This window comes from Phocoena sinus, chromosome 1 (genome assembly GCF_008692025.1).
Source record: "Phocoena sinus isolate mPhoSin1 chromosome 1, mPhoSin1.pri, whole genome shotgun sequence".
Taxonomy (NCBI): Eukaryota; Metazoa; Chordata; class Mammalia; order Artiodactyla; family Phocoenidae; genus Phocoena; species Phocoena sinus.
In genome coordinates, this window is record NC_045763.1 from 163,670,700 (window position 1) to 163,683,288 (window position 12,589).

General features: G+C 50.2%; 1 protein-coding gene across 2 annotated transcripts in view; it reads right to left on the reverse strand.

Annotated features, from left to right (window-relative positions):
- Window positions 1–12,589, reverse strand: part of CNIH3 (cornichon family AMPA receptor auxiliary protein 3) — a 118,124-nt gene that overhangs the window by 5,160 nt on the left and 100,375 nt on the right. For both annotated transcript variants that reach the window (XM_032646781.1, XM_032646792.1), the window contains 2 exons: window positions 4,351–4,463; window positions 41–184 (listed from right to left, as the gene is read on the reverse strand). In XM_032646781.1, coding sequence (XP_032502672.1) covers window positions 41–184; window positions 4,351–4,463 — 257 coding nt within the window. The remainder of the gene's footprint in view (window positions 1–40; window positions 185–4,350; window positions 4,464–12,589) is intronic.

Here is a 12,589-nt window from a genome sequence, read left to right on the forward strand (position 1 = left end):
GCTGCAGGGGTCAAACGCACAAGAAGGGGCAGAAACTCACCAGTAAAGGTAGTAGAAGAAGGAGAGGAGATAGAAGGCCAGCTTACACCAGGCCTCCTTCTGACAGTAACTCAAGGTGTCTGCGTTCATGACCACCGGCGGGTCGTAGGCTAATTCGGAGCTATCTGCCGGACAGTGGAAGTACCTGCAGAGAAAGCGCACGGCATCATCGGCTCTGAGGCTTGGACAGGACATCTGAAGTCGTCTGGGCTGAGTCCCCCTGATGCCAGACTTCCAATCCGAGGAATCTCTGCTAAGCAGCTGTCTGCCTTCTGCCAAAATCACTGCCCAAATTACAGCCCAGGCACTGCTAAAAAGTTGCTCAGCCACTGTCTTCTAGCAGGTAGTAACGCCCAAATACTCAGATCCACCAGTATCAGGTACACCTCACACACAGCTGCTCTGACAGAAGGAAAACGTGTCCCATGGTGGTACCTGGGAGATACCAGGAAGAGCCTCCTTTCTCCAGGGATGTGGGTTGGTGGGGTGAGGGGGTAGCAGAGGGAGGCCCACAATGTGTATGGATCTGCGTTGCCAGTAGGGGCACAGGCGCGGGTTGATGTCAGTTGCATATCTGCTGCCTGGTGTCGCTGTACCACAACTCTACCATGAACATTAATTATTTGGATTAAACATTAATTACTTTTGGGTTATCCTCCTCCCAGACCCCCTTTTAGAATCCTGAATACTCTGGGAGGGACATCATATTCCCACTTGAGTGTGGAGTAGTTTACAGGTCATTTTCTTCTTGATGTAAGGACCCAGCACAGCGAACAGAATATTGGCCACCGCGGGGAGAGAGCAGCCCCCGAGGGAAACTGGGTAAACCTAAGAGCAGTGGGAGGAGAGAGGTGAATGCAGACTTCGCCTTCTTCAAAGCATCACCTCAGCTCAACGTGAACCGGCCTTGCTTCCGGAAGGAGAGAAACTCTCCCACTGCGCTGTGTGAGACCTTGGGAAGTGGTCAGGTAGGAGGCAAGTCCCGTCCCTGAGGCCGTCCCTCTGGCCCTCACCAGATGGCTGCCCCCAGGGCCTCAGCCAGGGCCTCATTCAAAGCCAGAGAACAAAGTGCAGCTGAAATCGCACAGCGGGCTGTTCTTTTTGTTAGTCTGGTAATGGAATCAGGAGGCCGGGTGCAGATTAATGGCTCCCGTGAGGCTCTGGGACAGGCCGTGATCCTCGAGTGAGAGCGAGGACCGGACGAGTGGTCTGACGGGCTTAATCACATCGGCTTTGAAGAGCATCCCTGTAACGTAGCAACTCACAGAGCTGGTATTTCAGATCCCTCTTCATCTGCTTCAAAGGATTGCACTGACATTATCTGTCATCCACGCTATGCAGAGAGGAAACCGCAAGCCAGATTCAATGACATCTGCCAGGTCTCAGCCCTCCAGGCCACTCACCTCTCCTCTGCCCAGGAGCAGATTTCACAACCTATTTGCTTTTGCTGTGGCCTTGTTCCCAGGAGGCCTCATTAAGTGGAGGAAGGGGTGGCAGGGTGGCTGAGTGGCCCAGTGGACAGAGCCAGGGCCCTGAGGTCCACCCGTCACCAGACTGAGATTCCTTGCGTCAACTGTTAACCTCTCCGAGCCTCAACTTTCTCATCTGCAATATGGGACTGAAACTGCCTACTCCAAAGGGCTGTTGTGACAATTGTGTGAGGTGATGGGTCCAAAAAATCTCAAAGAACAGGTACTGAACAAAAGTTCTGCGGTTCTACTTGTACTTAAGCAAACTGGGAACTAGGGCAGAGGGGGCTTTATCTGCACTAGAGACATCGCCCGGCTGGACCTTTGGAAAGGAGGGGGAAGCGGAAATGAAATAGAGGGGTTTCAAGGACTCTGGTTTTTATTTTTTCTTTTCTTCTTCTTCTTCTTTTTTTTTTTTTTTGTGGCCGCACCACGCAGCATTCAGACCAGGGATTGAACCCGCGCCCCCTGCAGTAGAAGCGCTGAGTCTTAACCACTGGACCACCAGAGAAATCAGGACTCTTATTTTTTAAAGGACATTTGCCCTCCTCACTCCTTTTTCTTTCATTTTCTGAGTACTTAACAAGTTACCAGAACTAGGCTAGACCCTGTCAGGGATTCAAAAAAGTAAGACAAGCTCCCTACTGGCAAGGAGACTGCAGTCATTCCCTTCTTTTACACGGAAACATTCCAAGTTTAAGGACACGGCTGGCTCTCCCGCCCTCCCTTTTGGAGGAGTGATAGCCCTAAGAAGCAGTGTACCAATCAAGGTTTTGTAAATTAACCACATTTCTGATACCTTGGATTGACAACACACTATTTGAAGGACCTCGGGATAAATTCATTTTAGAAGGAGAAGAGCCAGCCCCTAGGTGACAAGGACACAGCCTGCAATCCATAGAGAGGTGGCCCTGCCATATCCCAGCTGAGTGATTCTGGGCCATGACGTAACCTTTGTGAGTCTTTGTAACCTGTGTGTGCAACAGGGAGAGGCAACCCCAAAGCACCCGTTTGTTGTGGATACCAGAGGAGGTAGGCGTGGAAAGTCTCTGAGTGGGTAGGCGATACATTTCAACAGCATTATGTTTCCATTTGACTTCTCTCTAAATTCAGATTTTAGTAGGTTACCTTTACATAGAAGGACTTTGTTATGTAACTGAATCGTCTTATTTCCTCCCTCAGCCTGCGTCCTGCTCTTGGTCACCTCCCAGCCACCCAGCCTAGACACTCCCTCTCCCTCACCTCCTGCATCCAATTACTGGCCAAGGCATGTCCAGTTTACCTCTCCAAACCCTCTCCTTCTCTCTCCATTCCAACTTCAAGCCTCCAGTCTCTCCACCTGGAATTTCATCAGAACTTCCTAACTGGATTTCGTCCTCAAAGTTTCACCCTCCAACCCAGCCTTCCTACGGCTGTGAGGGTCACCTTCCTAAAACTCGGATCAGGCGCTGCCACTTTCCTCCTCAAAACTTCTGAGAGGTATCCCTCTCTTACAGAATCAATTAACTCCAACTTTCTATCAAATCATTTCAGACCCTCCTTACCTGATCCCCAGCTGTCAACCCCATCTCTGCTCCCTTCTACCTGAGAGCCCCATATCCAAGAACACTGAGCAATCACTGTTCCCCAGACACACCAGGTGCTTTCTTACCTCTGAGTAGGCTAGTCCCTTAGCCTCGAATGTGGTTTTCCAGATTCCCCAGTGTCACACTTCCATTTCTCTACACTCCTACCTACGTTCCTTATACATCTGGTAAGAATCGATTTCCCTCTACCACTAGGGTATATATGTTCCTTGGGGGTAACGATATTATTCTACATTCATCTTGGAATCCCCCATAATGTCTGGCATGTAGTATGTGTTCTATATGTTTGCTGAATGAATGGGGTGAATGTTCTAGATGTGACTAAATACAGGCTACATTGTATGCTGTAATGACAATGATTAAATATTTGGGGGACGAAGGGAAAGTGTGGTTAACTTATTTGCACATCTGCATTCTTGACTACTTTCGTATTCCCCCTCCCTGCCTCCTATATACCCACACGGCGACTCTCTTTTACCTAAATCACATGATCTGAGGCACGGTCTTGGCAGGGAAGAAATTTAAGATCAGAACAGTCCCAGAAAATCCAGCCCATATGGTAGGTGGGCTATTTCTATTAAGATATAATTCATCTGTCAAAAAAATTCACCTTTTAAAAGTATACAATTCGGCAGTTTTTCGTATATTCATAAGAGTTGTAGAACCACCACCAGTATCTAATTTCAGAACATTTTCATCCCTTTCAAAAGAAAGCAGTGTAGTCGTACCTCACGCCCTCTCCCTTCCAGCCCCTAGCAGTCACCAATCTACTTTCTGTCTCTGTAGATTGGCCTATTCTGGACTTTGCATATAAATGGCCTTTTGGGACTGGCTTCTTTCACTTGTAATTTTTTCAGGCTTCACCCATGTTGTAGTGTGTATCAATACTTTATTGCTTTTTATTGCCCAATAAGACTCCATCGAAAGGATACACCACATTGTGTTTATCCATTCACCTTCTGATGAACATTTGGGTTGTTTCCTCTCTGCGGCCATTGTGAATAATGCTCTGGCTGCCTTCAACGCTGACCTGTGAGAGCTGAGGCTGTGGTTAGTGGAACCTACAGGAAGGGCCTTCCCTTCCTGAATTATTGTCTGAGAGCAGCTTGCAAAGAAGGCTTTGAGGAAAGGGTCACCAAGGGAAGGGACGAGAGGAAGGCACTAAGTGGCCGGTCCATCTGGGGGGACGTCGTCTCTGGAGGGCAGGCTGACCGAGCAGAAAAGGGGAAGGACAGGGCAGTCCCAAGCAGACTTACCTCCAGAAGTGATAGAAAAGTAGAGGGACATTCAGCCCCAGGGTGAGCCACTCCTGAGCACACAGGAACATGATGCAGAAGAGGCTGTGGATGGAGTATTCTGGCAGCACCAGCTGAAGAGGGAGCAGAGACACAGGCCTGCGTTAGAGGGAGGAAAAGTCACTCCTGCATCTATAGCGGCTGACGTCCGCCTGCCTGGACACTTCCTCTGACATGCTGGTGACACAGAGGTCCTTCCCGCAGCATCACAGAGTCACTGCCCCTGGACTGTGACCCGTTTCTGCTAAGTTCTCCTCTTTAAGGTACCGGAGCCATGCTTTATACCCAAAAAGGACACAGGCCCTCAGCACCCTACTTACCAGAATAGGGCACTTGCTTTAGGGGGTCACCTGTGGATGACCACAGGTGGGAAGAGCGGAAGAGGCCATCCAGCCCCTGTGACGTCTGGCCCAAGGCAGGACCCACTGGAAGAAATACTGATAGACTTTCTAGTGATTCTGTAACTGCCCTGCTCGTGTTCTCCTAGGCCCTGTGTATCCTCCCATAGAAACTCACAAACCTAAAGCAAATATGTATATACTGTTCAAACACAGAAGCATTGGGGAAAAAGCGAGAAACAGCATTTTTCTTGATGCTGCGTGGATGAAGAGGAACCCAAGAGTAAGAACATGTAGTATACGACAAAAGAGGGAAAGTTTAGCCTCTGGAGCAAGGGGAAAGAAACCAGCCCAGACCAAGAAGGGTCAGATAGTGGAAGGCAACCAACAGGAAGACTGAGCTCCGTGAGCCCAATCTACCTGCACCGGTGTAAAAAGAGCTCAACGTGACTGTGAACCCACCCCCGCAAGTGTGTTTACATCTTAACAGAAATCAAAGCTGTAACAAAAATCAAAGTGACTGTAAAGGAGAAATTTGGTCCCCGGGCCAGTAACAAGGAAACCCCAAAATAGAGATATTAATGTACCATCTTTCCCAATCATATAGGAATAAATACTTAACGAATGAATAGTTAATGAATTAGTTATTTCATTAACAGTTAATATTTAATGAATTAAGAGTTAATATATATATTCATTATGTGTATATACATATTCATATATATATATGGGGGGATAGCCTCTGTGTGTCATTTAGACCAGCGGTCCCCAACCTTTTTGGCACCAGGGACCAGTTTCATGGAAGACAATTTTCCATGGGGGGATGGTTCAGGCGCTAACGCGAGCGATGGGGAGCACTGGGGAGCGGCAGGTGAAGCTTCCGCTCACTTGCCCACCGCTCACCTCCTGCTGTGTGGCCTGGTTCCTAACAGGCCGTGGACCAGTACTGGTTTAGACCACGCTGAATGCTTCGCTCTGTCTAGCAAATTCCAACCATCCTTCAAGGCCCATCTCAAACAGTACTTTCTAATGGAAGCTCAGCCCATACTACCCCACCTCACCTCACCCCACCCTGCAGCCCCACAGCATGCTTTCCGACCCTCACTCAGGGGGACTTTCCATAACCTGTCCACGATGGAGTCATTACCTTCTTTCCTACCTCTTGACACACACGGATCTACCCCTAGTCTATGAGCCACCTTGGCCAAACTCTATTCTTTTCTCATCTCCATTTGCAAAGTGCTTTTTTGTACTTAGCAGAGACTGAACAAGTATTTGATAAAATGAATTGAACTGACCAAGTGCATATGTTTGGAGCATGGTTGGCTGGCATTAGGGATGCAGCCTGTGGTCACAAACCAAGATTTCTCTGGGGGGAAAACAAACTGCCTTGAACTCTCCTATTTGGGGAAGGAACATGACTTTGGTCTCATTCATCTCTCACTTTAGTCAGGTGAGCTAACCGCCCAAGATGGGAAATACAGTGGGGGACACACATTTGAAATAAATACATGCAGAGGCACAGGTGTTAAGAAATGCATTTTGTAACTAAGTGGCATCTTCTTCATTCTCAAGTCCAGTGAAGAATGAATTGCATTAGCCCGCCTCTTAGAATTCTCGGGCAGTAACCCTGGAATCAACGTACAAGAGCCAGCGGTCCAGAGGCAGTGGCCTCAGTGGGTGAACCGGCACAGCTAGCCCCTGTGAGCCTCAACGACCTGGTGGGAGGGGGTACGTCTCAACATTTCTCCTCACAGGACCTTGCAGCCATCCTTTCCAACCCCATCTGCGGCCAGCCAAGACACCACCTTACCTCCTCCTGTTCGAAGAGAAAGCCCCTGTTCTCGGCTTGCCAGCCCCAGGGGGTAGCGGCTGTGACCTCTCCTATGCATGTCTCTACATTTTTTAATCATTGATTTCAGCCACTTAGGCCGAGGTAATTAACATGTTAAGAGACAGCCACCCCAGGCCTGGATCATCCCCGTCTCACAAATCTCTGACTATTACAGTTTGGATCTCAGGTCCCTCTATTCAGCACCACTGTTTCTTCTCTCTTCGAGGCTTGATTTATAGCGGGAGCTGCAATCTGCTAAGCAGGGAGGATTTGTCACTGTCACCACACTCAGGAAAACTGATTAAGGGAGGCCAGCTGGGTCCAGAGGTGCCCCACCTGCCGGGGGTGGGATAAAAGCTGCAGAATCCAGGCTGCTCTTCGGGGTGGCTTCTCCCCAGCTGCCTCTTCTTATCACTGAGCAGCGCATCCTTGCAGGTGGGAGGGCGAGGGTGCCCTTTACGTCCACACATTGTTTCTCTCCCGCTTCCTCAGGCAGTCCCTGTCGCAATGGCCGGGGAGACTTATGAACCCAGTGAACCTTGGTTGGGCCATGAGCACCAGCCTTGACCAGCGGGCATTACTGCTTCCCTCCACACACTTCCCGTACCCGTCGTCGGGAAGGTGGGGCCAAAGGGCTGTGAGCAGAAACGGCTGGAGCATTTACCAGCCGATGCAAAGCGCTCCAGGCTCTCTCTCTCTGCCCTCTGACACAGCAAAACGCACTTAGGCTGGAGGGTCCTCCAGCATCCGGAAGCCATAAGCGAGGAGAGGCGTGCTGGAGCAGCCGGTGATGGACACCAAACATGAACAAGAAAGAAACTTGTGGGGTGTTTTGGGGTTTTCTTCTGGCTGCCCCGCGGGGCATGTGGGATCTCAGTTCCCCGACCAGGGATTGAACCCGTGCCCCGTGCCATGGAAGCGCGGAGTCCTGACCACTGGACCGTGTTCTAAGCTACTGAGATTTGGGAGTTGTTTCTTAACCACAGCGTGATTTAACCCATCTTGTCTGGTACAAAATGAGTAATCAGTGAGAAAAGCCAAGAGGTAATCATACCTCTTTATCCTTCCCCGGATCAGCCAGCCCGCCTTTCCTTTCACAAACACTGGGCATGCTGAGGCAGGGGCTGAATGACCACCAGGCGGGCATAATGCTTATTCATTCGTGTGGGCAGTTGGACTAGCTGTCCCCTCCCAACCTTGCTTATCTCGGTTATACAAAGACCACCCCTGAATCTCCCCGGCCAACCACAGAAACGCTGAGGGGAGGACCGCCCGCCCGCCCTCCATCCTGAGTCATACCCTCACACTGCAGAACACTGTTTCCTTGTCTTATGACAAGCTGTTGGAATGGTGCCACTCTCATTCTTTCACACAACAGAGGGACTGTTTCATGCAGGCCACAGTCTATTGAATTCCCGTGTCTTATTATGCCCTGCTTTACAGAGTTATAAATACTAAATAAGTGGTCTCAATACAGGTATTGTGGGGTTGCTGAAAAGACTGCAATTCCCTCCAACCAGGGGGGCTCACAGAAGGTTTTGCGATCAAGGCGGAATCAAGGGAACTTGAAAGGATGAGTAAAACCTCATCATGCGAGGAAGCCAGAGGTCAGCATTCCAGGAAGAGGAACCGTGAGAACAAAAGCAGAGAGGTGACAGTCACCACCTGGGCGGGTTCTGCACAAGCCCATCGAAAACGGTCACTTACTCATCATTTAATGGGTTAACGCCAGGCCTGACGTGGGTCAAGTTCTGGGCAAATGTTCATTTTATTCCCCTCCTGCTGGGACTCAGCCTTCTCAGCCCCTGGTGCTGGAGGCTTTGTGTGTCACCATCGTAAACTGAGGGGTGGGGGCCTGCCATGAGAGTATGATGACAACACAGCCTCCTCCCACTATCCCCTGCCCTGATGTACGCAGAGGTCCCATGTCAGCTGAAGCTCTCAGCGCACGCCAGTAAAGCTCAGACACTTGTCAGTGCAGACTTCAAAGATTTCACCCACTCCCCCGCTTCTTCCATCACTTCTAAGAGGATGGATGTGGCATCTGGGAAGGATCGCCTGTCCTGACTTCCTGCCCAGATTCTCGTCCTCAATTTTCATTTCCTGGCAGTCATTTCCATCTCGATAGCCCACAGCCACCGTGTGCTGAAAACTCACTCTCCTCCCAACACCCGTAACCTTTATCTCCTAAATTTCCGATTTCTGCTAATAATAGCTATCTCTGATTTCTCTGTCTCATCCATTTCCTCACCCGTCTGTTTCCAAATCTTGTCATTTCTTCTTCACAGCCACCTGGGTTTGTTTCTCCTTTTTTATTTCTACTGCCCCTTACTGGTCTGGGCCCCTGCACATCCTCCCAAGGCGGTGCCGGAACCTTCTAGCAGGTTTCTGTCCCTGGACCCTGCTCCCTCTGTCCAACAGAGCAGCTATCTCTTCTCCTCTGTAAGTGCCACATTCAGCTCCGCTCTGAGCTTTCATCCACAACCTTGTTTTCCTGGAAATTTTATTTTATTTGTGTTAAAACTATCTTATTTCTACTTATGCATCATCTCATTCATTCATGTATCCATTCATGCTCCGGCTTTAGCCCCCAAGCGATTTGCAGCTGACTGGTAACTTTTACCTATGATAGGAGAATACTATAATAATGTATCAATGTCTTATTTCATTGCTGTGGAGGAGAGGGGTATCAGGAGGCAAGAGGAGAAGCTCTTCTAACCCCCAGAGGGAGAGGAAAGAGAGAGGGGATGCTTGGGAAGCAAAGGAATGAAGCTCCCTGGGGGAGAGCGGGGATTCCCTAAGACTGGGGAGGAGGGGGCGGTGAAGGAGGAGAAGGCGTGGCCAGCACCCTAGTGCTGGAGATGTGCTCCTGGTTCCCACCATGCATCCCAAGGGGGGCAGGATTTCTGAGGAGCTGGTATAAGCATGGCTGGGACCAAACACCCTAAAAGTCAAGCCACAGAAGCCTAGGGGTAGGTTCCAGGGCTGAGAGTAGCTTGAAGGGAGTGGCAGCTGTGAGACCCAGAGATTCCACCCATCTCTCAGTGAACCCTGTTGACTCAGACAACAAGCTTTTCTGCTGTGATCACATTGGGCTAAAAATATTAGCCCACTATCTCAAAGTGTTACATAAATTCTTACCAGTTACATAACGATCGACTGTGTGATATTGAGAAAAGCAGCTAAGCATGTTGAGCCTTATTTATCTCATCTCTAGATGCCCACATTTACAACCTACCAGCAAGGGTGCTAGAAGGGACACAGGGTGTCCTCTGAGAGTGCTCTTCAAAGGGGAAGAAGCATCAAAGAAAGGAAGATGCCGTTATCGCGATGAATGTGATCATTGTTACTGTTAACAATCACAAATGAGCTATTTACCATTCTCAGGACTTGTCACTCTTACCCTGAAAGTCAGTGAAATGGCCCAGAACCAGATCTGGTTTCCCGATTCTCCATCCGGTCTCCTCTGACCCCCGCTCTGATTAAACCAGGCTCCCAGCTTTGCCAAGTGGAAAGAAAAAACCAAGGGTTGTTTGACAGCCTGCCTCTCAAACCATAAAAACCCCAATCTCCGCCTGTTTTCAGACAACAATAACCCAGTTCCCTTCGTTGTATTGTCCTGTACTGTTGTATCTGTCCTAAGGTTTATCTGCCCAGGAGCCAGTGAATATTAAAAAGAAGCAAAAGATAATGTCTCTTTCATCTGATTTCCCAGCCCACACCAAACTGGCCCTAAAACAGAGGAGCCCTTCTGGGATGAGCAGGGAGGAGGCAATCTTCTCAGAAATGTCCAGCATGGAGAGCCGTTCTCTATTTGTCCCCAAATGAACAACTGTGCACGAGACCCACGTCGGGAGGAGACAGCGGGAAGGAAGGACAGGATGGCAGCTTAGGAACCTGGGATTTTGCCAAATGGAAGGCTGAGAAAAGCATTCAAGCACTATCAGGAAACCTTATTCTGTCTGAGGCCCTTCCTAGAAGGCCACTTTCTCTTTAATTGCTCTGGGTAAAGCTCTCCTAGAGAGGGCGCTGCCTCACAGCAGTCAGGCAAAAGCCTGCACCAGCCCGGGGGTTGGGAGGGTGGGCCAGCCCTCCCAGGGGCAAGGCTCCCAGCAGCCTCCGGTGCCTCCGGCTAAGAGCTGGCACCCCGACCTCAGATGACATGATTAAGCGGGAACACCGGTCGGGCCGACTAGAGTGTTGCCTATTTGATGATGCTGGTACGTTAAACTGTTTGACCTCCTGGGTTTTGCACGGTGTTTATCCAATATTTTAAAGGGGAGAGCGGATGCCTCTGGGACATACTCAACAGAGAATCACCTAGTCTAGAACTGTAATTTAAAAAGTCACCATAAAATTGGGGGAGGGGAAGGAAGGATAAATTAGGAGTTTGAGATTAACAGATACACACTACTATATACAAAATAAACAACAGGGACCTACCGTATAGCACAGGGAACTCTATTCAATATCTTGTAATAACCTATAATGGAAAAAAATCTGGAAAAAAAATATATGAATCACTTTGCTCTACACCTGAAATTAACACAACACTGTAAGAAAAAATAAGAAAACAAAAGTCACCATAAATTATTCTGATGTATGCTGACTGTACACACACCAGGAACTGTGGACCTGGTTCTGTGCCCTTCGCTGCCAGCACTTCTCCTAAATGCCTGGGCCAAGTATTGCTTCGACCTTGTCTCGGTCAGGATCAGAGCCTCACGGCTGATCCCAGGAGACTGAGCCAGGCCTCAGGGGAAATCAGTCACCGAACATGTTCCCCACGGGCCTGTTACCCAGAAACACAGGGGCAAGAGGGGGCGACAGCAAGGGAAGGAGATCCTGCCTGAGTGACCCAGGACGTAGAAACAGGAACATTTTCCTTCTGGCCTGCAGAGGCCAGGAGTTCAGTGAGGGCACAGAGGTGGAGCAGGGAACCACGGAGCGCTGCTTCCAGCCCCAGGGGGCTTCCTCTGCAGGCCTCCCACTGTCCAACCCCATGGGGCCCTCTGGCTTCTTCCCCTCTCTCCATCCATCCTCCCTGAGCACGTTTAATCCACGCTGGGGAAGCTTCTGCAGCTTTCCTGACACCCACAGGGGCTCACTCTGCATGCGGAGAAGGCAACAGAGAGAGGAAAAGGCCCAGGGAGAGGAGGTGCGGTGCGGGGTAAGCCCATACCCCCGCTGCCCACTGCTCCTGGCCACCTAGAGTGAGGAGGGCCCAGTTCACAGCTCGGCCCAGAGGCCCCCGTTGGGACTTGGCTGTGCACTGACGTGCTGCAGACCCCGGCCCAGCCACCGTGGACCACTCTGGCTCCCTGGCTCCCTGCGCAGACTCCCAGGAACTGCCTGAGCCTTCCTGTCCTAACTGCTCCTCGGGGACCAGCTTCCACTCTGACTGACTCGCATGGGCTCCAGCACCCCTAGTCCCCCTGCCATTTCCCGTGGGCCCTCACCACCAGCTGTGCTGTGTGCCGGGGACACGGAAGGAAAAGCGTGCGTGCACAACAGCATGCGGAAGGGGCTCCCTCCAGTCAAGTTCACAAGGGTCTCAGTTTCGCTTCTGGAGGAGAAGGAAACCGGGACAAGAAGTAACAGAACGGGTTTTGCTCGCTGCTCTACCACCCTGGCACTCCCACTGGCCCCCCTCCCTAGCCCATGTCTTTAAGCTTCACCATCATCCAGCACTGATTCCCAAATGTTACGGTACTTCCGAGTCACCTGGGAGTCTTGCTGAAACACAGATGGCTGGGCCCTACACCCAGTTTCAGATTCAGTAGGTCTGGGTGGGGCCTAAGAATCTGCCTTTCTAACCAGTTCCCAGGTGAAGCACTGAGAACTTTGTGCCTCCAGGTGTGGTCCCAGGACCGGCATCGCCAGCATCACCCAGGAGCTTGTTGGAAATACAGAATTTCCAACAAATTCTTGTTGGAAATACAGAATTTAGGCTCCATCCCAGAACCCGGTGGGTTTTAACAAAATCCCCAGGTGATTTACATGCACCTTAAAGTTTAAGAAATGACTG